This window comes from Vigna unguiculata, chromosome 5 (genome assembly GCF_037176805.1).
Source record: "Vigna unguiculata cultivar grain cowpea cultivar isolate G323 ecotype 2 chromosome 5, ASM3717680v1, whole genome shotgun sequence".
NCBI lineage: Eukaryota > Viridiplantae > Streptophyta > Magnoliopsida > Fabales > Fabaceae > Vigna > Vigna unguiculata.
In genome coordinates, this window is record NC_140796.1 from 24,663,414 (window position 1) to 24,688,918 (window position 25,505).

The 25,505-nt window shown below is 36.2% G+C and overlaps 2 protein-coding genes across 2 annotated transcripts; both read left to right on the forward strand.

Annotated features, from left to right (window-relative positions):
- The first annotated feature begins 11,202 nt into the window (after positions 1-11,202).
- LOC146886268 (uncharacterized) lies at positions 11,203-14,202 on the forward strand. The gene is made up of 9 exons (XM_085672881.1): positions 11,203-11,467; positions 11,554-12,095; positions 12,177-12,489; positions 12,578-12,879; positions 12,985-13,208; positions 13,286-13,447; positions 13,522-13,626; positions 13,702-13,777; positions 13,861-14,202. Exons 2-9 carry the CDS (start codon positions 11,838-11,840, stop codon positions 13,969-13,971), a joined length of 1,551 nt encoding a protein of 516 aa, XP_085529007.1. The 5' UTR covers positions 11,203-11,467; positions 11,554-11,837; the 3' UTR covers positions 13,972-14,202.
- A 9,874-nt stretch (positions 14,203-24,076) lies between these two features.
- On the forward strand, positions 24,077-24,704 carry LOC146886269 (uncharacterized). Its single transcript, XM_085673370.1, is given in 3 exon segments — positions 24,077-24,240; positions 24,314-24,419; positions 24,636-24,704. Coding segments are annotated over 3 exon segments (339 nt in total).
- The last annotated feature ends 801 nt before the right edge of the window (positions 24,705-25,505 follow it).

Here is a 25,505-nt window from a genome sequence, read left to right on the forward strand (position 1 = left end):
CGTATTAGAAACTTCACCTGGCGTTACGGTGTGTGATCCGTAGAATGGTTTCCCGTAGTGCTCTATCGGTTATGGCCGATAGGTACGGCAACAAGACATCTTGAGGTACTCACTAGAAGACGTAGAACACGGTTAACATGGTTGTGGCCATGTGGTATGAAATCAAAGTATGAAATTCCTTTGGTGTGATTGTGTTATATATATAAATGTGTTTTATTCTATTAGCTCACCCTATCTGCTTGTGTTTGGCGATGATCATGTACGCAATACACGGGAACATATGATGTTACAGGTGGATCCGGTGAGACTTAGAGATGGAGCATGAGCTAGTCTTGGGAGATTTTATCAGACTTTTATGTTTTATGATTTTAAATTAGTTGTAAACTCTTATATTATCAGACTTTAACTTTATAATGGAAATTACCCATTTTGGGTTTCAGTTATTGTTATAGTGAAATAAAATTTGAAATTTCCTGCATTTTTTTGTGAAATGGATTTATAATCAATGAAATTTTAATTTCTTATTTTATTTTATTATTTAAATCTGTAATATCCGGTTGGGATGTTATAGCTAGCGCCTGGCGGTGAGAGGCTTCCGCCAGACACCACTTTCGCTGATGTGGCAAGTTGGTCCTTTTTCTTCTGTTTTCGCGAGGGGAAACTCATCTTGGACGGTTTGGAGCTCGAGCAACATGTTTTGGATCTCTTTGAGGTCTGCTGGGGCTAGTGGGAACTAACCCTTCTTCCTCTTTGTATCTCTTCCCTTTTCCACTTCCAATTACTAAGCCTTGGCTCTCCATACCAATGGAGAGCTAAACCCATTTTTGTTGGGGTTAGATGTAGCCACTGAATTTTCATGTATTTGTGGATGATTTGAATATATATATATATATATATATATATATATATATATATATATATATATATATATATATATATATATGCCTCTTCCATTAATTGCTAGTATCCTTGTTTATTTACTTAAAGCTTGCTTTGTTTTAACCATTCATTGCATGATATTTGGGTCATTAGGTATTGGAAAATATCTCTTGAAACCTAGAATTGGAACAAGATACCTAATGGAACTTGTATCTAGGAATAGAACTTGACCGATTAGTTATCTTAAACCTTAGCTTGTAAAGTGGGTTTGCTTATTTAGGGATTCAAGGAATTGACTCTTAATAAGGAAACTTAGGCTCATTCAACTAAGGGATTAGGGTTTGAGTAGACTTGTGGTTTGACATTAGTAATTTAATGGAGAAGAGGTTTATTATTTTATATACATGAGAGTGAAGTCGGTGAAGTCTAACCCCAACAATATCAATCCATTACATTTCTAGTCTTTTCCATCTTTTAGAGTTTTCAAATATCCAAGTTCACCTTTTACTTGTTTATGCAATATTTACCTTCTTGCACATAAAACCCCAAATTATGGGTTTATTCTTTAGTTTAAATTAATCACTAATTATGCAATTATTTAGTATACACGAGTCTCTTGGGAAACAATATCCCAGTCTTACCGGTTATTACTTGCGCGGCTTGGTACACTTGCCAAAGTCTTAACAACAATTTCGAAGATGAGTAATGGTAAAACTTAATCATTCTAAATGCTATATTGGCTAAAAAGATGACAAAAATTAACTTTAACAACATTTCCTTAACAACACTCAAGCGAATTAAATGATCATAATGACCATCTTGAAACAAAAAAATAAAGTTAAAGAAAACAAAATTGTCACACTTCTCAACCTTCATGAAGTTCACATAAAAAGATATTATCTTCGTAGGGACCATTATTGAGTGCTAGTGAATAGCATGCTAAATATCTTCGTCATTCTTTACAAAAGAAACTCATTAATTCCTTCCTCAACAAATTTAGGAGGGACATGGTACCACAAATGACTTAGTTGGGGCTCAAATGGTCCCATCAAATGACTTCATATAATGGTGTCCATATGGTTAAGAGTAACCCCATTTGGAATTCTACATAAGGAGAACTTTCCATCTTCAAAATCAATAACAACATTAAAGGAATTGAATGAATTGAACTCCTCATAGAAAACCATTTTTACTTATTGTACTAGATCATTCCACAAGTTTCAAACTTAGTAACCCCAACCTTAAATAAAACTAACTTATTTCATTAGGATAGTGTGCCACGAAAGATATTTAATTTCACCACTGTAAAATCTAACGCATATTTCAAATACATGGCTTCACATGCACCCTATCATTAGGACAAGACTTGTCAACTTTTTTGGGATAGTGTGCCAAACCATATTTAATATTTGACTACTATAAAAGCTTACTGATACTTCAATTGGGATAACGTGCCAAGGAAGATATTTAATTTCACCACTATAAAAAGCTTACAGATATTTTAAATACATGGCCTCACATGCACCCTTCATTAGGCCAAGACTTGTCAACTTTATTGGGATAGTGTGTCGTGCCAAATTTAATATTTGACCAGTGTAAAAGTTACGGGATACTTCAATAAATGGCCTTACATAGTGTAATCATTAATGATATCACATGCAACCTGACACTATGACAAGATGTGTGAACTTTATTGGGGTAGCGTGCCAAGCCTATATTAACTTTAATTGTTAAAGTTAAGTCGTCTTGCAATTACAATGCATGGCCTGATACACAATACATATTAATGGTCTCAGATGCACTTTGTGATTATGACAAGATGTATCACCTTTATTGGGATATCGTGCTTCATAGACCTTATTTGAATCCATACCAAGACCCATAACTACTTCCCCTATAAATATATAAACTTCGAAAGCAACCTAGTGTACTCTAATATTATATAACAAAACTACAAACTGCAACCACTATTCAAATGCCCACCTTGCAACTTTGTATTCCAATGGTCAAATGAACAATGTGAAGATGGTGTGAAGTTCCAATGTGAAAGTCCAAAACTCTTTCGCATACCAGAGAACTACACATTCAACATCTTGAGCCAGAAAGTATGCTCAACTCTAGAGGTTCCAACCACCATATCCATTAATAAGTTGTACTTTATAAGACCCACATTCAATAGATGATGACGTTGTAGAAATCATTCATTGTAAGTCTCATATACCCATTAACACAATAATTGAATTGTTTGTTACGTTTACAAGGTCTGTTGAGGAAATACTTAGTCTTCTACAACCAACTCTCTCATCCTCTTCCACGATCCCAAACCCTATCCCGCGTTCACCAACAAAGTTATATTATGGCGAACTTCATAGACGGGCAGGGTCACAGATAATCCATATGGTTATGGGCTATACTTTAGATCTCGCTCAGGCGAGCTCCTTTCGCCTAAGCGAGAGCTCAAAAAGGCAACAATGGTTTCCTGCGATTTCTTGCTTAGGCGAGCCCTCCTCGCTGGAGCGAGACTATAGCTCGCTCAAAATGGAGACTCGTTGCTTAAGCGACAACTCGAGCAAGAAGACCTAGGCGAGCCTCTATTAGTCTCGCCTAGGCGAGACGTGCTCGCTTGGGCGAGAATTGTGAGACCCAGGAACAACTTGAAATATTTCAGGTAAAATTAAAAGGTGATTTATAATTTGGTATGGAGCTATAAATAAATTTAGTCATGATAAAAGACTAAATTTAATTAAAGTGAGTAATTAGAGTTGCTATTTATCTACTTTAAGAAATTATTTATCTACTTTAAGAAATTATGGTTTGTGGAGTATAAGTGCTTTAATTCTTATAATGCATATTGTATCATGTGATGGCATGTAGCCTAGTGGCAGAAGGTTGTGTGCATTGTGTGCAAGAGTTGGGTTTGAACCTGGTTGGCTGAACTTTGCTTTGTGTTGGTTTTTAAAGTTCAAAATTTTGAGGCCCATGGAACGTGAATGGGTTTGGTGTTTTCAGCCACAATAGAAGGGCACGCTGCAATATTGGGTTCCAAAAACGCTGTAGCAACATAGAATCAATTTTTTTTCCTTTCTATTTCTCTCTTTCATATCTTTTGGAGTTAAATGATAAGAAAAATAAAATGAGCTAGAGAAATAATTCAAATTTAGAGAATCTTAACTGAATGATTTGGTGGGATTAGATAAATCTAAACCCTAGAAGTTTTCTTTAGAAAAAAAGGGTTAGGATGGGAGAAGGAAAAAAGAGGAAGAGTGCAAGTTGGAGTTTTTTAGTGGCTGTGGTAGAGAAGAGGAACCATCAAGAGAGGTAGGGGAAGCCAACCTTACTTTCTTCTATTATTTTCTTGTGGTTATATATAGTGTAATGTTAATGGGTTGTTGATGCAATTTTTTTTTTACTCGAATGATTCATGACCACAAATTGCATGGTTTTTAATTGCTAACCTGTGACGCAAGTGTACGATGGTTGAATGTTTCTTGTCTTTCTTTTTGGTAATTGTTATGCGTTCTTTGGGCCTTTGAATACGTAAACACATGAGCACGAATGGTGGTTGGTTCTTCTTAAAACTGTTGGGACGTGCATTGTAGTGGATGGTGAAATGTAGAAGGTTTGGGCGTCGTTGTTACTTACAGTGCAAAGTGCATGTTCATGGGGTTTGTATTTTAAAAGTTTATATAATCTGTTAGTTAGAGGGGGTTGGGCATGATGGTAATCCATGCAATATGAGGTTATGGGTGTATTTTGTTCATGTAGGTTTTCTTTGTATAACCTTAGGGCAACGTTTTGGTTCCAATGTTTTAGCTTATTACGTGTACAAAAATGTTGGTAATTCATTCCTTGCTCTTTTTCGTGTAATTGGGGGTTGTTTGTTCTCGTTCTGAATTTCAATGTTTTGTTGAAGGAAGAAGAGTTTTTGAGTGTTGGGACAGGTGGGGTGTTTGAGTAGGTTTTCATGCTTTTAGGTATGAACTATATTCAAGGAAAAAGATGTATGGGTTCTTAGAACATTGAAGGGTGGTTTACGCATTGTTTGGTTTGGTTTTGGGTTTTCTTCACTTTGCAGGGATGAGAATGGGTTCTTAAACTTTTTCTCTTTCTTCCCTTTCCATTAAATTTACATAAAGACATGTATTTTTTTTCTTTCACGTGTTTTAGTCGTTTCTCTCCTCTTAAAATCTTTCTCTTTCTTTTCTCGTTCTATTAATACCACACGTGAATGCATGGGATGGTGGGGCCCACGTGTTTCTTTTCTCTAAACCATTCATGCCACTTTTGATGGAGTTGTATTCCTTGAATTTTTGGGTGCAGACCGTGTCAGGAGTAGTGAAGTAACATTTCATGTCTAGTTTTTTTACCTTATTAATGAGACTTCTCTATTGCCTTTTTATTAAGAGAAATGATAGGTTGACACCCACATTTGACCACTTTTTTACCACCTTAAAATTAATTTGTAACTCAAAACAAATTAACTTGTAACCTATGAAAGTGGTAAAAAAAGTGGTCAAATGTGAGTGTCAACCTATCATTTCTCTTTTATTAATGATGCAAATTTTCCTTCCTTTTTCACGCCACATGCAAATTATTTTATCTCACATGTTCCTTTACTTGTCATCCGTGTTGCAGCAAGTGGTTGCATGATATAAAGTCATTAGTCTTCTCTTGTTTTTTTAATAGTTTTTTTCATGCGTAAAGAAATTGGGGGGTAGCATGTTTGAATTTGTTATACATGATAAGTTATTTTTTTGTTCTCTTTAAAAATGTTTAGGTGCAGGTTGAGTATTAATTTATTCTTTTTATTTCCCATGTATTTTATTAAATAATTGGTGTGTATTAAGTATACGTGTGATATATGAATTGGATTTTTGTTTTGAGTATACGTGTGTATTAAGTATATTGTTTTCAAGCATGATATGATGGTGTGTATTTGGTTGGCAATAAGAAATCTTTAGGGTTGCATGTTGAGAGTTGCTTTGCTTGAAAGCTCTTGGTGGAATTAAATGTTGTGTAAGGTTTTCTATACCTAGGAACCTAGTGAAGACTCTTTTGCCTGTGTGAAGTAGTGGAAAAGGGTCCTTTTCACATGTGTGAAGCAGTGATAGAGGATTGGTTCGAGTGTTGCACCCTCTCGCCTATGTGAAGCAATGGGGAGGGGATAGATGTTTCACCTTCACTAGTGCAGAATTGGATTTTTACCTCCCTTATAGGCCTCGGTTGGCCAGGAACCGAAGCCTATAATGGCGCGGTGGCAATTTTGCAATTATAGGCAACTTTTATGCCTCGGTTCCCCTAGAACCCGCTGCCAAAATCAGTTATAGGCCTCGGTTGTAAAAAAACCGAAGCCAAAAGCGTTGTTAGGCCTCGGTTAACAAGGCCCGAAGCCAAAAAGGATGCCCAAAATTTCAAAAATGCCATTCTCGTTTTGACATATAGGCCTCGGTTGGGACAATAACCGGTGCCAAAAGTGGTTATATGCCTCGGGTGGTAGGGACCCGAGGCCAAAAGTGGTTATATGCATCGGTTCTAAATTGAACCGAGGCCATATGTTTAATTAGGGCTCAAAGCTGCAGCCCCTTTCTTCCTCGCGCGCGCAGCTCCTCCATTTCTCTCCTCCATTTCTCTCCTCCATTCCTCGCGCGCGCAGCCTCTGCAATTCCGGCCACCATCTCGCGACTGCTCCTCCTCCATTTCGCTCCTCCACCACTGCCACCCCGTCGAGAAAACCACGTGAGCACGCGAGCACGCGAGCCGCCGCTGTCTCGCGTTCTCTCTCCGCGACTTCCGGCGAGATATCCACGCCAGCCCCCTGCCGCCGTGTCGTCTCGCCTCCGGCCACGCTGCTGCGACAATGGTCCCTCTCTCTGTCTCTCTGCAAGTGTTCCGGCGTCCCTCCACCACCAGGCGAACATTTTGGTTCTTTTGCCGCAATTGTCGCGCCGCGGTTTTTTTTAAGGTACATTTTCAACGCGTTTTTGTTTGATTTTCTGTTTTTGTGTATGTTTGATTTTCTGTTTTTGTGTATGTTAATTTTAAATTTTAGTTATTGTGAGTGTTAATTTGGATTGAGATAGAAATTGTTTAGAGTGTTTTGATTAATTTTGTGAAAGGATTGAGTCTCAATTTAAGAGCATTGTGTCTTCTGACGTAGAGCATTAAGTCTGAATTTAATTTAAGAGAATTGTAAAAACACTATAATTAAATAGGTAATATATGATGTTAAGGAAATTGTTGTTTTTGCTTTTATTTGTTACTTATGACTTTCTCTTGTGTTTTTTGTTATCTCTTGTAGCTTTCGAACGCGTTGAATTGCATCATCTTCCAGTGTCATCTGCTCTTTTTACGCGCTCCCAGGTTCCTAATTCTAATATTTTCTTACGATGCCAATCTGTTGTTTGCTTTATATATTTTATTAATTATTTGTTAAAACATGTTGTTTGTTTTTCTTATATGTGAGTTAGCCTTAGTTTCCCGTTTGAGATTCAATACGTAAATTATGTATTGTCCCCGAGTTTTCATTTTGAAAAAATTACATTTTTTTAAAATTAGATATAAGGGGATACAATACTAATATTTTAAATGTATTGAATCTTGAATTGTCCGATTGGACAGTTTAAGAAGATTAATCACTTTCTAGTAATTTATTAGTGCATATATATTTAAAATACATATTTTAAAATTCATGAATATTTGTCAATTGTGTTTTGTATTGATCTTCGGGTGCATATTTGATTGTGGTTTATAATCACTTTCATTTCGTGTATCCTAAAGGCCAATGCGAAATGCTGGCAAAATTTCGTGAAATTTAAGATATGTATTTTAAAAGTAATATGTACCAATAAAATAAGGAAAGTGAATCTTCTTAAATGGGATAGGGTCACACCTTGATTACGACGTGAGCATTGATTCAAAGATTACTGAAATTGTTCACGCAATTTCAGTATGGATCGAGATTGGATTAATTTACCACGTATTAGCGCTGAGTATGAGAATGGAGTAGAAGAATTTATAAAATTTGCGCAACGTTATGAGGGGAGAAGTGATGATGAGGTGAAGTTCAGATGTCCGTGTGTCAACTGTTTGAATGGAAGAAAATTGAATGCAACTCAAGTTAGGGAACATCTTATTTGTGATGGTTTCCTTAAAAGTTATACAATATGGACATGGCACGGCGAATTAATACACATTCCAACTGTTTCTCGATCTGAATATCTTGCCAATTCCTCCATGAAAGAGCGACGAGAAGAGCGACGGGAAGAGCGATGTGAAGAGCGATGTGAAGAGCGAGTAGAAGAAGACAATATAGAGGATATGATACGGGATGTTGGCGCAGAAGCTTTTGCACAAGCGCATGTGTATGAGACGATGTCTGCTGATGCGGAAACTCCGCTGTATGTTGGTTCAACTAAGTTCACGCGATTATCAGCGGTTTTAAGACTTATGAATTTGAAAGCGACCAATGGTTGGACAGATAAAAGCTTCACAGAATTGCTCGTGCTCTTGAATGAAATTCTTCCCGAAGGAAATACTCTACCCACTCGAAACTATGATGCCAAGAAAATTCTTTGTCCGATGGGTATGGAGTATAAAAGGATACACGCATGTCCTAATGATTGCATATTATACAGAAAAGAATTTGAAGATTTGAAAAAATGTCCAAAGTGTGGGTCATCACGGTACAAGCAGAAAAGAAACAGTGAAGATAATGGTCAAATAGAGAAGGAAGGATCTGCTTTGAAAGTAGTCTGGTACCTTCCAATCGTGCCTAGACTTAAGCGTTTGTTTGCAAATCCTAAAGACGCTAAAAACCTTAGATGGCATGCAACTGAGAGAAGATGTGACGGACTCCTTCGTCATCCAGCTGATTCAATGCAATGGAAAAATATTGATCAGGAATTTCCCAAGTTCGGTGAAGAATGTAGAAATATTCGTTTTGGCTTAGCTACCGATGGAATGAATCCATTTGGTAATTTAAGTACAAATCACAGTTGTTGGCCTGTTATATTATTCATTTACAACTTATCTCCTGGACTCTGCATGAAGAGAAAATACATGATGTTGTTTATGATGATATCTGGTCCAAAGCAGCCTGGAAATGACATAGATGTATATCTCAATCCTCTAGTTGAAGACTTGAAGGTGTTGTGGGTTGATGGTGTTGAAGTATTTGATGCTGTTGCTTCTGAAGCTTTCATGATGCATGCAATGTTATTTTGCACCATTAATGACTTTCCAGCTTATGGTAATTTGTCAGGGTACAGTGTCAAGGGTCATAAAGCATGTCCTATATGTGAAGAAACCACTGCATCTCATCAATTGAAAAATGGAAGGAAGACCGTGTATCTGCGCCATCGAAGGTTTTTACAAGCTAATCATCCTTATCAAAGGTTAAAGAAAGCATTCAATGGACATCAAGAGAATGACAAAGCACCAACTCCATTAACTGGCATTGAAATTCATGAAAAAGTTAATAAAGTACATCATGTATTTGGTAAAACGTCCAAGAAGTCATCTGCATCAAGCCCTTGGAAGAAAAAATCAATATTCTTTGACCTTCCATATTGGTCGAAGTTAGAAGTTAGGCATTGCATAGATGTCATGCATGTAGAGAAGAATGTGTGTGATAGCTTGATTGGTACACTACTCAACATTCAGGGAAAGACAAAAGATGGAGTAAATGCTCGTTTGGATTTGGTTGAAATGAAGATCCGAGAAGACTTGGCACCAAGGGAGGTTGGTAGGCGCACTTATTTGCCCCCTGCATGTTACACTATGTCAAGACAAGAGAAGATAAGTTTTTGCTTATGTTTAAAGAGTGTCAAGGTACCTCAAGGATACTCTTCAAATATTCAGAGTTTAGTGTCCATGCAAGACTTGAAGCTTGTTGGCCTCAAGTCTCACGATTGCCACATCTTAATGCAACAATTGTTACCTGTAGCTATTCGTGGAATTTTACCCAAAAATGTTAGACAAACTATAACGCGTTTGTGTGCATTCTTCTCTTCAATTTGTAGCAAAGTCATTGATCCTTTAAAGTTAGATGAACTTCAAGCCGAAATTGTTATCATCTTGTGTCAGCTAGAGATGTTTTTCCCTCCATCATTTTTTGACATCATGGTACATTTACTTGTTCATGTGGTGAGAGAAATCAAGTTTTGTGGACCAGTATACTTAAGATGGATGTATCCCATTGAACGTTACATGAAGATTTTGAAAGGGTATGTGAAAAATCAATATCGTCCAGAAGCTTCAATGATCGAAAGATATATTGCTGAAGAAAGTGTCGAGTTCTGTTCAGATTACATGGCAAAAGCAAAACCGATAGGAGTTCCTCACAGATCATGGTTGAACAGGTGTTCTATAAGTAACAGCATACGAGGTGTGAGTGTGGTTACCAAAAATCGCGAAGAGTTGATGCAAGCACACCTATACATTTTGAACAACACAAATGAGGTAATGCCTTACTTATCTGCACACAAAGTCATTGTGAAAGAGAACAATCCAAGACAATCAAAGAAATGGCATTTGATGGAACATAATAGAACATTCATGCCTTGGTTTAAATCTGAGGTTTTGAAAGATGCGCAATCTCTGAGACTTTGATGTGGTTAGCAAATGGGTTGAAATTTGATGTCATCTGTTGTACAGGTTATGAAATCAATAATTGCACATTCTATACAAAGTGTCTTGATGATAAAAGCACAGTACAAAATAGTGGAGTCAGTCTTGAAGCCGAGTCGCTACAATTTTCTACATCTAAAGATCAAAATCCCGTAGTAGGATCAATGACATACTATGGTGTAATACAAAAGATATGGGAGGTTGATTATACCATGTTTACTATTCCACTGTTCAAATGTAAGTGGATTGACAATAAGAGTGGTGTCAAAATAGATGAATCAGGAATGACTCTAGTGGATTTTCGAAAGGTGGGTTATCGAGACGAGCCATTTATCATGGCACAACAAGCATCTCAGGTTTTCTATGTTAAAGATCCTGCGTCTGAACATTGGTTTGTCGCTCTTCATGGAAAAAAACAAATTGATCCTAATGAAGAGAATATGAGTGATCTTAATATTGCTGTCACCCACCCATTTAGAAGAACGACAAATGTTGATGAAATCCATCTAGTTGATGATGTACATGCAATTCGAGAAGATCACGATGAAGGAATATACATATGACCAATCAATAACTTTATGTATGAATTTCATATTCTTGTTAACATTTAGGTGTTTTGTTAAATAATGTTTTATATATTAATTTGTCAGTTGCTTATTAATGTTTTTTTATGTTTTCATTTCACAGATACATGGCTGAACATACTTCATCAGAGGATGAAGCACCTACTAAGAGACCCACTAGAGGAGCCACTAGGTTGAGAGAGCTCTTAATTAGAAGAGCTAAAGGTTAGAAAACACATGTTGATATTAACGTCGACACTGGTGAACCTAGTGGTCGTTATGGGGACGTCTTCAAAAGCTATTTAGGAATGTTGGCACGAGAGAGAATATCAATCCTTACGCCATCTTTTGATCATGTCACTGAAGTTGATCGGGAAATGATATGGCAAGATTTATTGGTAACTAATATTAATGTTATTAAAGTTATACTTTGACTTTGTTGATAATATGATAAATATTGTTGATGACATTTTCTATATTGCAGCTAACATTTGATATTCCAAACGTGCCGACCTTAAGACAAAAATGTTTGTCATCGGTGGCTGAGAAATTTCGTGGTTTTAAGACCAAGTTGACGTCAAGGTATGTCTTTGGACATAAAAAGAATGAAAATCCATTGTTGAAATACACTTGGATTGATGAAGACACATGGCGTCAGTTTCTTGAGCTTCGGACATCTGAGGGATGGCAGGTATGTTTATTTGAAATCATCAATAGCACAATTGATAATTATGCAAAATTTTAACTAATTCATAAAATGGGTTTTATATGGTACAGGTCAAGAGGAAAAAGGCTCAAAGCATAAGTGCTCAAAATAGAAACCCGCACATATTATCTCGTGGTGGGTATAGAAAACTTGAAGAGAAGATAATGACAGAAAAGAAAAAATCTAGGCCCCCACCTTCTGAGGGTGAAGATACTGAGCCTCCTTCACCACCATCACGTCATCAGAAGTGGAAGTTAGCCCGTTTACGCTCATCAGGCAACTACACTTCTGACTCTGCACGAGAAATCTCTAAGAAAATTGTAAGATACAATTCTTATCTAAATTGCTCGTTCATGTTTTATATTGTATTTTGATTTATAAATGTTTTTGTTACCTTGTAGGATTCGTTGGTTGAGCAGACCTCCCAAGGAGGATTCATTCCAGAAGGTCGTCATGACATACTTGCTGCTGCAATTGGACGACCTGAGCACCCTGGACGTATGCGTGGTGCTGGATCAGGAGTCGGCATACACCAATTTTTTGGTTCCTCCTCTCGTCAGTCTTCATGTAGTAATGGTGTTGATTATGAACAAAGACTAAAGGAAATGATCACGGCGCAAGTGAGAGAAGAACTAATGCGCCAATTTGAGCATTATGGCATTCGTTCGCCAGTGGATCATCCGCCAGAACTAGACCCATTTGTGCCTCCCACGGGTAAATTTGTTTTCTATAAGTTATGAATTGAATAAATGTTATTTAATAAAGTAATTGAATAACATTAATAAATCGTTGGCTCTAACAGGTAGAAGCGGAAAGGGGAGTTGTTCAGCTCCACCCGGGGATGACATGGATGACACTCATCCATGTCAGCTATATATTTGGGATGGTACAGAGAAGACACTAGTGGCTCGTGGAAAAGTATTTGAGGCAGCCACAGTTCTTCATGGCATGGAGTTATCAGAGGATGAGGTTAAGGTCACGGTAGAGGAGGTTCTCATGCCGTATGCTTTAGTTCCTGTGCCAACAGATGAGGTGTATACTGTGGCACAGGCATTCCAGTGTTTCCTTGCCTGGCCTAGAGATTTGGTTGATACTGACCCCCCGGTAAAGACTCTTAAACCCACAAATATACTACATTTTTAAGTTTTCATGTTTATTATATTCAAACTTAAATTATATTCCATTTTAACTGAAATTGCATCAATATAGGAAAAACCTCAATCAAAGAAGATTCTTCTCTCTTTGGATGATCCTCTTGGTGCATTGGTCCAACTTGCAGAAATCATAGCTGATAAGCCGATGCAGGTTCCTTGGGATGCTAACATTTTTGGGAGAGATCTTGACATCCCACTTTACTTGCATTCCCAAGATGTCTTGGAGCTTGCACGAGGACAAGAAGAACTCAATATTACCATTATTCAATTATGGATGATGTAAGTCTTTTAGTCATTATATATAGTTATTTGATATATTTATGTATTTACTTATATCAAATCAATTTTTGGTTTAGGTATCTGTCTGGTGTCACTGAAACTATGGGGCTGAATGATGTATATGGGTTTATAGACCCCCAACTCACCCATGAAGGCAACAAGTTTGATGACATTCAAGCATATGTGACCAAATGCTTTCAACGTGGAAAAGAAATTTATTTTGTCCCTTATGTTGCTGGGTAAGTCATTTTTGTTAACTTATGAATATAATAAGTCATTTTAATGCATAACAATGAATTTATTTTCTTATCAGGCGTCATTGGCAGTTACTTGTGGTTTCCCTAAGGGAGAACCTTGCTGTGTGGTTTTGCTCTTTGCATCGCCCTCCCCCCAACCATCTTAGACAAGTGATAGATTGGTAAGAACCTCAATATCAATCTTATGAATATGACATGTTATATAAAAATATCCTAACTTATTCCCTATATCATAGTTCAATTGCTGCACATAACATGTTGTTAGGGAGATCAACGGCTAAGGCAAAAGGTCTTGTATGGTGTTCTCTCCAGGTTTGATATTTCTATCCATATCTTCATGATTGTTTGCTTGATTTTCTTCATTAATTAATTGTAACGTTGTTAATATAATGTAGTGTAATAGACAAACCGGCTCATATGAGTGCGGTTACTATATAATGCAATGGATGACAACCACTGTGCGTGCTCGTATTACAACAAATTGGGAAACGGTAATATATATTTGAATTAAAATGAATACTTTGCAATATTTCCTTTTTATATACTAACTTAACTTAATCTATTATTTTGTAGACATTCAAGAGTCCTGCAGCAATTCCCGCAAAGTCCATCAAGTTTGGTAGGATAGCATGTGCCAAATATATAATTGAAATGTACCATAGTATTGATTAGAACATGTATGTTGACATGTATGTTGATTACAAAAGATTTGTAATTGTCTTTTAAATGAATTTGAATTGTAGATGTGTTTTAAAATATTATGTTCTGGTCTATTCTGGTCTGTGCTGGGTGCTGAATAAAATTTGCAGGTTCAAATGTGGGAATAACACCAAATCAGAAACTGCATTTAAAAAAAAAACAGCGTATTAGGCCTCGGTTCATACCAAAACCGAGGCCAAAAAGGGTATCGAATTTAAAAAAAAAAAAAGCCCATATGGCCTCGGTTCATACCACAACCGAAGCAAAAAGCAAACTTTTGGCCTTGGGTGCCACCAAAACCGAGGCCAAAAAGGGTATCGAATTTAAAAAAAAAAAAAAAGAAGCCCATATGGCCTCGGGTGCAACAAAAACCGAGGCCAAAAGGGTATCGAATTTAAAAAAAAAAGAAGAAGCTTATATGGCCTCGGGTGGCTCAGAAAACCGAGGCCAAAAGGTTGGCTCTATGGCCTCGGGTTTGTCTGAACCGAGGCAGAAGGGCACTCTATGGCTTCGGTTCTTAACCGAGGCCAAAAGCTGTGCTCTTTTGGCCTCGCCCCAATATGTTTCTGTTCCCGAATCGGTGCAGAATATGATAAACAACCGCTGCCAAAGGCCCTTCCTGCACTGGTGCTTATTTCGGCTTGTTGCGAGTATAGTGCCTGATGTGCGATGCATCAACGTTTTTACTCATAATTCCTTGAGGGATAAGGGAGATAGTCTGACTACGATAGTGGGACACATCAAACCATATGTTCTAGGAAAACTAGATGTTGTTGTGGGGTGAGAGGCCGCGAAAAACAAAAATTTGATTATGATCTCTATATTTGAAGAGTTTAGATGAATGTGATGCTATGTTTGGTTTGGCATAATTGATTGAATTTTGATTAAGTGTTACTTGAATGCGGTGTTGAATATTATTGGACATGTTTTGTTTAGAAATTTCTTTTATGAATATAAATGTTTATGTTTAGCTTACCCCTATTTGTTTGTTATTGTGTTTGTTGCATGTGCGATTATCGTATAACGTGTGTGTTATACGGGAGCAGATGGTAATGCAGATGTTCTGACTCGAAGTAGATTACGGAGAGGATGGAGTGAACTCAGGGAATTATGGTTTATTTAGTTATTTTCCATTGAACAGTGAAGACTATGAAATGTCTTTTGATTCCTAGTATTTAGTTGGAACTTTGTTTTTTATACTACTATTTCAAATCATGTTTTGGATTATTTATTTACATTTAAATTTTAAGTTTATTATAAGTGTCTTTTTGTGATATAATCGTTTTACTTTTAAACAAAAAGGAGCAATGATAGCTTCTCGTGACATCCTAAATTTGGGGTCTTACAAGAATATTAGTTCTCGCCACTGTTCATACTTGCATCAACCACATTTGCATACCCAAAATACCAAACATAGCATATCATACAACCACAACAATATACACTTCATATAAACTCGAGACAAGTCAAAAATAAGCAATTATTTAGAAAATATGAGGAACCCTAGCTTCCCTTACTTGGAAAGGGGTTGGCAAAGGACTTCGACACCAGACTCAATGAACCCAACAGCTTCAAGAGCGGACTCGAGAGCTGAGAATAGTGGCAAAGGAAGAACAATAGGGTTACTACAATGAACCCAATAGAACCCATGAAAACTAACTTAGAAAGAGAAGAGCACGGTTCAAGAACTAACTTACGTGAAGGGAGAACGAATTTGAACTAGCTTGAATGGGACAGAGGGACAAACCATAGCATAGGTTCTGTGGAGAGAAAAAGGAGAGTTAGGGCACTGATTTTTTCAAAGTGAGCTGCAAATGAGAGACCTTGGCTGCTTTAGGGGCCTTGGCACTCTATGGGCCAACCTTTAGGCCCAATAGTGTGGCAGCCCTTAAACATTAGGACACTAAATAAAAGTGGGCTTTACATTCTTGTGTAATCTGAGGCTTTATACTTGTTATAAATATTGTTTGGAACAAGTCTTGTATTTATAAGATTGTTGATTGAGTTGAATTTGCGAATTCTGCATTCTGCATAAATCTCCAGTATTTTAGCCGACTAATTTGTCTTTTTAATCGTCTGTTTCATAGCTCCAAGAAAAAATTAGTCTGCTAATTTATATTTTAATCGATTGAAAGTGTACTGGTCTACTGCTGCTGGTTCAACTGTGAAAGTATTAATGGATTATGAACGATGGTGAAACAGAGAGGATAATGGTAACGTATCTCTGAATGCAGGTTGAAATGGAATCTTGATGTTAAAGGAGAATGAGGATGAGACAATGGTGAAAATAGGTTATGGGAATGTTCATTGCTTTGGGTATTTCGTTGGTTATGGAGAATGGTGAGGATGGGTGGTTTTGCAAATGGGGAACGAAGTTTAATAAGGGTGAATGTTATGATTTGTGATTGTGGATGGGCTTGGTGTCTGCCACGGTCCTTTTGCATTTTTGTTGTTTTTGTTTTGAGCAGGTTGGCTAGGAAGGAAGGATTATGATGGCCATGATGGATGTATGATAATGGTGAGGAGTTACAGTGATGCCTGCGGTTTTGATGAAGTTTATAGTTAAGGCATATTTCATTTTCCAGAATCGAACAACAACAGGGAGCATAATATATTTGACTCATGATCAAACTCAGTGTATTCATCGTGTTCACAAGTAATGCTCGAGTATTAAGGATGAAACACAACAACATATCAAGATCAACACAACAACATATCTAGCTCAACACATGAACACGTCATGCTCACTGAAATATTCATTTATTTTGGAGTGCTTACCTCTTGCAGTTGCTTATCCCAATATCACTCCTTTCCTTTTATTCCAATTCTTCCCTCGGTGTGCCGAGAACCTGCACTCTAGAATTGTGTCCCCTCCTCCAGTTGCTCTCTCTTTCTTCTCTTTTCTAATGTCTATATTTATGAGGTTTTCTCCTTTTTGTTCATGGTCGTGAGACGTAGAAAGTGGAAAATGGCGGTTGCTTTCTTCCATTGCTTTATCTACAACTGAGCCACTTTTCCCTTTTCAATCAATCCATGTAGATGTAGCTAGCCAGTCACCATAGCATCCTACATCCTTCGCTGATGCGGTTTTCTTTTTTGTATGATAAAAGTAATAGCAGTTCAGCTGATGCACGAGCTAAGGGTACGAAATGAGGAAAGGGGCTAGTCTACTAAGTGCAATGATCCACACCTTCTTTCTCTTTACTCTTGTTTTTGTCAAATATCTTTTCAATTTTACCTTTTTTCTTTTTTTTCTTTACTTTTTTTCAAATCCATTTTTCTTTTTCTTGAACAATAAAAAGTAAATATAAATACGAAGAAAATTGAAAACACAATATAAATAAATAAAATAAAAATAAGAGGATAAAGTAAAACATAGTAAAATAAGATAAGGAAATATATATATATATATATATATATATATATATATATATATATATATATATATATGTATGTATATATGTATATATACATACATATATGTATGTATATATATATGTATGTATATATCTATACATATATACATACATATATATATATATATATAATACATACATATATATACATATATATATATATATATATATATACATATATACATATACACACATATATATATATATATATATATATATATATATATATATATATATATATATTATAATCCAGATGAAATTGGGTGTTGACACCCTACAAACTGTTAAACGACATTGTCTCAAAATACATAGACTATCCTAAAGCCTTTGTACTTAAAAAATCCATAATCACTACTTGATGCCTTATTTCACGTTTACCATACTATTTTACATGACCATAGAAACAAGCTCAAATTATATAATCTTCCAATTTTAATTTGATACAATGTCTGGATTCACCTTTGTTAGTTTTGAAATGGTTGAAATACCAAGAAGGGGGTTGAATTGGCTAGTTAAAAATTTAGGCTATATTTGAAAGCTAAAAACCACCTTTAATTGAATCAATTAGATCACCAAATGCAAAAGCTACTGAAGTGTATACTTTCAATAGGTTAAAAACAAAGTTAATAGATTGATTTTACTAAACATATTTTGTTCTGGTATAATCAATCGATTGAAACTGAAAAATAGTCGATTGAAATACTGGGAAAGATGCAGAAATGCATATTCGAGTTTTAAACCTGGAACAGTGCACAACAATGATCAAGACAGGTTCTAAATGATTATGCAAACATGCTCAATGTTGCAGATGTCATGAAAACATGGAAGAACATGAAAAAGATTATTAAAACACAAGTTCTTTAAACTTTAAATGAATATGCAAGAGAGAAAGGTTAGAGAGGAGATGAGATCACGAGATTTTTATACTGGTTCACTCAAACTTGAGCTACATCTAGTTTGTCAAGGCAACCTGAGCATGACTTTGCACTATTTCAAAAGATTTACAAAGTATCCACCCTTACACTTTAAAAATATGCAAAAACCACACAAAAGACTCTTGAATCACACAAGAATCACACCAGCACAACAAGAACGCTATTGCAGACCTAGAAAACCACCAGGCACACACACAAAGCTTGAGAAAGATCAAACCTTATGAGTCAATAGGCCTTAAGGAAGATGGAGCAACAAATGAAGGAAAAAATGAACTAACGCATGGGAATTATGGAGCAATGCTTCATGGAACAACTTCAATAACAACAACAAATACATTTCTTGATTATATCCTTTAGCAATGCCTTCTTCTTGATTATATCCTTTAGCAACTAGTCTAGCTTTGTTCCTTACAATGTTACCATCTTCATCCATTTTGTTTCTAGAAACCCATTTAGCTCCAATTATATTCTTATCACCAGTTTTAGGTACTAGAAACCACACATCATTTCTTGTGAATTGATTGAGTTCATCTTGCATAGCAACAATCCAATTATTATCATTCAAAGCATCATTCACATTTTTAGGTTCAATTTGAGATACAAAAGCAACATGTTCACAAAATACAATCCTACGTCTAGTAGGTACTCCCTGTTTGATATCACCTATGATGTTGTCCTTTGATAAACCTCTAGGCTGGATCCAATCCTTGGGCAAGTTGTTGTCTGCAGCTTTTTCAGTCGGCTGTTTTTCCTTTTCAAGCGATTGATTTCCTGCAGTACAGGGCTTTTCTACAGTAGAAATTTGCTCTTGTAGTAGATCTTCTTCATCTACATTTTTTGGCACTTGATCTTGCAACTTTGGGTTAGCTTCATCAAATACAATATGCATAGACTCTTCAATAGTCATCAATCTCTTATTATGGACTCTATATGCATGACTTTGTGTAGCATAGCCTAGAAAAGCACCTTCATTCGCTTTTGCATCAAATTTTCCAAGACTTTCTTTGCCATTGTTTAAGATAAAACACTTACATCCAAATACTTTTAGGTGACTTAAAACATATCTCCTCCCTTTTAGAAGCTCATATGGTGTTTTCTTCAAAATTGGCCTAATCAACACTCTATTTAAAACATAGCAAGCAGTGTTGATTGCATCACCTCAAAAATACTTAGGTAGTGAGTTTTCATTCAACATAGTTCTAGCTAGCTCCTCAAGTGACATGTTTTCCTTTCAACAACACCATTTTATTGTGGGGTTCTTGGTACAAAAAAATTATGCTTAATGCCATGTTTTCACAAAATTGTTCAAATCTTTCATTTTGAAATTCCCCACCATGGTCACTTAGAATAAACACTATCTTGGAACTCTTTTCCTTTTCAAGCATCTTGGCAAGTCTTTTAAAAGCATGAAAAGTGTCATTTTTGGCAGCTAAGAACAAAGTCCATGTGTACCTAGAAAAATCATCAACAATGACAAATGCATAAAGGTTGCCACCAAGGCTCATGGTTCGAGATGGACCAAATAGATCCATGTGAAGCATCACTAAAGGTCTTTCAGTTGAAACAACATTTTTGGGTTTAAAAGAGACCTTGGTCTGTTTACCTTTTTGACATGCTTCACACACTCCATCCTTCTTAAACTTGAGTTTTGGTAGTCCTTCAACCAACTGTTTTCTATTCAGCCGATTGAAATGCTGCATATGTATGTGACATAGTCTCCTATGCCATAACCAAGTGTCATCCTCTTTTGTAAGCAAACAATGGATGCTAAATGATGCATGATGCAGATCAAGTAGATATATATTATTGACTATTTTGCCTATCAAAACAATACTATCATATGCATCATAGATAAAGGAATTATTTGATTCAAACATGACTTTAAAGCCTTTATCACATAGTTGACTTATACTTATCAAATTGTGTTTGAGTCCTTCTACCAGCAGCACATTCTTGATGTTGAAAAAGGATCCATTGCCTATGACTCCATTTCCATGGATTCTTCCTTTGTTGTTATCTCCATAGGTTACAAACTCTTCCTCCTTCAACTCCAACTTTGCAAATTTGGTCTTGTCTCCTGTCATATGTCTCGAATAGCCACTATCAAGGTACCACAAATCTTTCTTATCACCTTTTATGCCTTGCAAAACAGTTTTGGATTATTTGGTACCCTTTGATAGATTGGGTCCATAATGGTTATACCTTTCTAGATCCTTTTGGACCCATTTCATAACCCTTTTAGGAACATCATATTTTCTAGCATGACAGTTCTCAATAACATGACCTTTTTGCATACAGTAGTTGCATGAAATGAATGGCATGTCACTTGGCAAACTTTTTGAAAAGAAACTAGAGAACTTCTTGGTTTTCTTTTGAAAAGAAGGATTGTAACCAAGTCCAGCTTTGCCAAACACAGTTTTGAGAACCAAGAACATCCCCTAAGTTTGCTTCCCCTCTTGTGAACCTTGCACAGGTCTTTATAAGGTATTTTACTTGATTTTTCAAAACTGTGTAGTTTTTACAGGGTTTTTCAGACAGTTGGTTTCCAAAACAGTCGGTTGAATTACTGTAAATCATTTCCAAATGTTCAAAATCAGTTTTTAAATCAGCTGTTTCTTTTTCCAGTTGACTAACTCTATTTTCCTGCCAGTTGTTTAAGCCTTGCAACCGATTGTTTAATGCAAAAATCTTGTTTGCTTCATTATGCAACTCTTCAAAATCATGCAACAAATGATTATAGTCATTTTTTCTAGAGAACTTACTTGGCTTGATAAGGATTACTCATAACCAGCCATGAGGCACAAGTTAGCTTTTTCACTCTCATCTTGTGAGGAGTTACTTGTTGAATCATCATTGTCCTCCCATGTAATGTATGCACGTCTCTCCTTTGGCTTCTTCTCCTTTTTCCTATCAACACTCTTCTCCTTTTCGTTGTTAGCATTTAGACATTCAATTTTGATATGTCCTTGTTTTCCATAGTTATAAATAGTAAAATTACATGAGTTTGATTCATTATGTTTGGAAGTATACCTCATGGGATTACCTTTGCTACCTTTCCTTTTGAGATACTTACCAAACCTTTTGACAAGGAGATTTAAGTTCTCACTTTCACTTGATTCAGCCACCTCATCCTCGGGTTCCTTATTCTTCTTGGTGCTAGTCTTCAAGGATATGTTCCTCACCTTTTTCTCACTTGACTCTAGCTCATTAAGCCTTTGCATCTAAATTTCATGCTCCCTAAGCTTACCAAACAATGCAGTTGTAGTCAAAGTAGATAGATCTCTTGTTTCTGAGATAGTTGTGACCTTTTGGTTGCCAAGATCTATCAAGACACTTCAGCACCTTGATGTTTAACTCTTTTTTGTACAAATGTCTTACCCAAACCCATGAGATGGTTGACTATGTGAGTGAATCTCTTTTTTACATCCGTTATAGATTATCCTTGTTTCATCTTGAATAGCTCATACTCTTGAATCAAGGCATGCTTCCTTGCTCTCTTAACATCATTGGTTCCTTCATGAGTCACTTCAAGAACCTCTCACATTTCCTTGGCACTTTTGCATTGTGAAACACAAAAAAACTCATCCATGTTGAGAGATTAAGTGAGGATATTCTTTGCATTGCAATCATATTGAGCTCTCCTCCTTTCTTCCTCAGTCCATTGAGTCCATGGCTTATCAACCTGCACATTATCAACAATATGCTTAGGAGTATATGGTCCATTTATGATTGCATCCCATATCCCTTGATCTATTGACTCAATAAAGATTTTCATCCTAATTTTCCAAAATTGGTAATTAATGCCACTAAACATAAGGGGTCTATGAATTGAGGCACCTTCAACAAAGGGTAACTTGTTTTCAGCCATTTCAAGTAGTTCAAAAACAGATTTAGGACCTTACTTGAGCAAATTTCAAGTACCTAGCTCTAGATACCAATTGTTAGTTTTGAAATGGCTGAAATGCCAAGAAAGGGGGGTTGAATTGGCTAGTTAAAAATTTAGGATATCTTAGAAAGCTAAAAACCACCTTTAATTGAATCAATTAGATCACCAAGTTAAGATGCAAAAGCTACTGAATTGTATACTTTCAATAGGTCAAAAACAGAGTTAATCGATTGATTTTACTAAATAGATTTTGTTTTGGTATAATCAACCAATTGAAACAGAAAAACAATCGACTGAAATACTAGGAAAGATGCAGAGATGCAGATTCAAGTTTTAAACTAAGAATAGTGCACAAGAATGATTAAGAAAGGTTCTAAATGATTATGCAAACATGCTCAATGCTGCAGATGTCATGAAAACATGCAAGAACATGAAAAGGATGATTAAAACACAAGTTCTTTAAACTTTAAATGAATATGCAAGAGAGAAAGGTTAGAGAGGAGATGTGATCACAAGATTTTTATACTAGTTCACTCAAACTTGAGCTACATCTAGTTTGTCAAGGCAACCTGAGCTTGACTTTGCACTATTTCAAAATATTTACAAAGTATCCACCCTTACACTTTCAAAATATGCAAAAATCACACAAAAGACTCTTGAATCACACAAGAATCACACCAGCACAACAAGAACGCTATTGCAGAACAGGAAAACCACTAGGCACACACACAAAGCTTGAGAAAGATCAAACCTTATGAGTCAATAGGCCTTGAGGAAGATGGAGCAACAAATGGAGGAAAAAATGAACCAACGCATGGGGATTATGGAGCAATGCTTCATGGAACAACTTCAACAACAACAACAAATACAACGAGCACTTGAAGAAAAGCTTATGTCCATGCAGCAGCAGAATATGGAGATCCCCACTCAAGCTCCTACAGAACATCGTGTGAGCACAAAAGGCTCATGCTCTGTTATAGATCATACTAACTACACAAGTCAATATGAGCTATTGGTTGATGGAGATCCTTTGTGCGTAGTGGCCACAGGACAACAACTTCAAGGGGGAGACTATCCATGGTGTTCCTCTACTGCCTAGTACGTGCGTGTGACAATTGATGAAATTTGAGATCCCCATGCTTAATTGTCTTTGCCAACTTTAGAAATCCAATTCAATGGGGAGGCTTTAGGCATATTTATAACTTGGCCTAAAGCATTGATGATGCCATACTTTGGCCCACAAAAGGTATCATGGCATCATATTCTTAGTAGTTCAATTTTACAATTTATAACTTTTTGATCTTATACCTTTCAAAAATATTTATTTCAGCCCACCCGTCTTCAAAAGCAACAGGTCATGCGTCAACGTGTTATACGTGAAGATGATGACACGGTAGAAGCAGAAGATGAACCTGTAGGGAAGCTGCTCACAAAATTACACAAATTGAAGAGAGGAGTGATAGTGCTAGAGTGGGAGTCAAGAGTATTTGGCCTCCACTATTATGTTCCATTGTACACCAATCTGAATGATGCACTAGAGATCGTTGCGGGGGACAAGATGTTAAATATTTTAATTTTATAACTATGGTGCATGTAAGATTTTTTATTGTATTCAACATTTAGAACTTGGCTTTGGTACTTTTTAGTTTATACCTAACTGTTTTATTATAGGTACATGGACAAAGTAATTGTGGAACAAGGCCGAGCTTCCATGTATGGATTCATTGAACCTCAAACCATTCAAGCTTCTGGAAACACACCTGATCATGTGAAAAGTTATTTGCAAACATGAATGACTAAGTCAAACTAAGAGATTTACATTGCGTCGTACATTGATGGGTATGTGTTATTGCTTGTAATATTTTATGAATTATTGTTGATTATCCAAGTAAGTACTTGTGATTGATGATAGCTCTCATTGGAAACTATTGGTCATCATTCCAAATCAATGCACGATTGTATGGTTTTGTTCATTGCATTGGAAGATTAAAAATGCTTTGAAAAAATATGTTACAAGAGTCAGTGTTACTTTTTTTTTCATATCATGTATTTAGTTATTAAAACTAGCCTATATTTTATGTTTCCAAAATTTCATTAGAGTTGTGGGTAAGCCCATAGCACAACAGATTAAAGTATTATACCCAAAGGTTGTAACTCATTCATTTACCAAGTTATTAATTCTCGCATGTCAACTTATGAACTTGATATGTGATTATTTTCTTTGTCATCTTTAGTGTAACAAGCAAGAAGATTCATGGGAATGTGAGTATTATGTCATGTCTTGGATAAGAACAATCATTTGAGCTGTAGTTAAAGATGAATGGATAGAGGTAATAATATATGTATATATCTTTAAGATATTATAAATCATATCAAACTTTAAACAATGATATTCATGCATAATGAATTTGTATTATCTTTTCAGCGCTTTTGTAACATCCCGACCGGATATTACGAGTTTTTAATAAAATAAAATAGAGATAATAAATAATCGTCATTAATTTAAATATCATTTCCCAAAACGTGGGAAAATTAAAACTTATTTATTCCAATATCAATTACTCCAAATTCACCAAAATATAAAAAGTCGAGTACAACTCAAATTATGATAACATCAGTTATTTCAATTCCTTAAAATCTGTAAAAACAATAAAGCTCTATAGAAAATTCCCCAAGCTAGCCCACGCTCCGGCTCTACGCCTCACCAGATCCACCTACAACATCATCTGCTCCCGTGTACTGCATACACTATCATCGCCAAACACAAGCAGATAGGGTGAGCTAACAGTTAAAAATAATCATATATATCACAACAGACCAAAGGAATTCTATCCTTTGATTCCACACCACATGGCCACCACCATGTTACCCGTGATCTATATCTTCTAATGAGTACCTCGAGATGCCTTGTTGCCACACCTACTAGCCACAACTTGTAGAGCACGTGCGGGAAACCATGCTACGGACCACACTCTATAACGCTAGGTGCAGTTCCCAATATGAATAACATTCGTAACTTCCCAAGACTATCAAACTTGTTAGCTTAATATTGAGTAAGGCAATCTAATTGGACCCATCCGTACGTGCCACAACACGCACACTCA

Bases quoted from the DNA above. Each gene is read 5' to 3' on its own strand.
- LOC146886268 (XM_085672881.1), top strand. From the start codon at position 11,838: ATGGTACAGGTCAAGAGGAAAAAGGCTCAAAGCATAAGTGCTCAAAAT. The intron at 12,096-12,176 runs GTAAGATACAAT...GTTACCTTGTAG, and splicing joins GAGAAATCTCTAAGAAAATT to GATTCGTTGGTTGAGCAGAC. The intron at 12,490-12,577 runs GTAAATTTGTTT...TGGCTCTAACAG, and splicing joins CCCATTTGTGCCTCCCACGG to GTAGAAGCGGAAAGGGGAGT.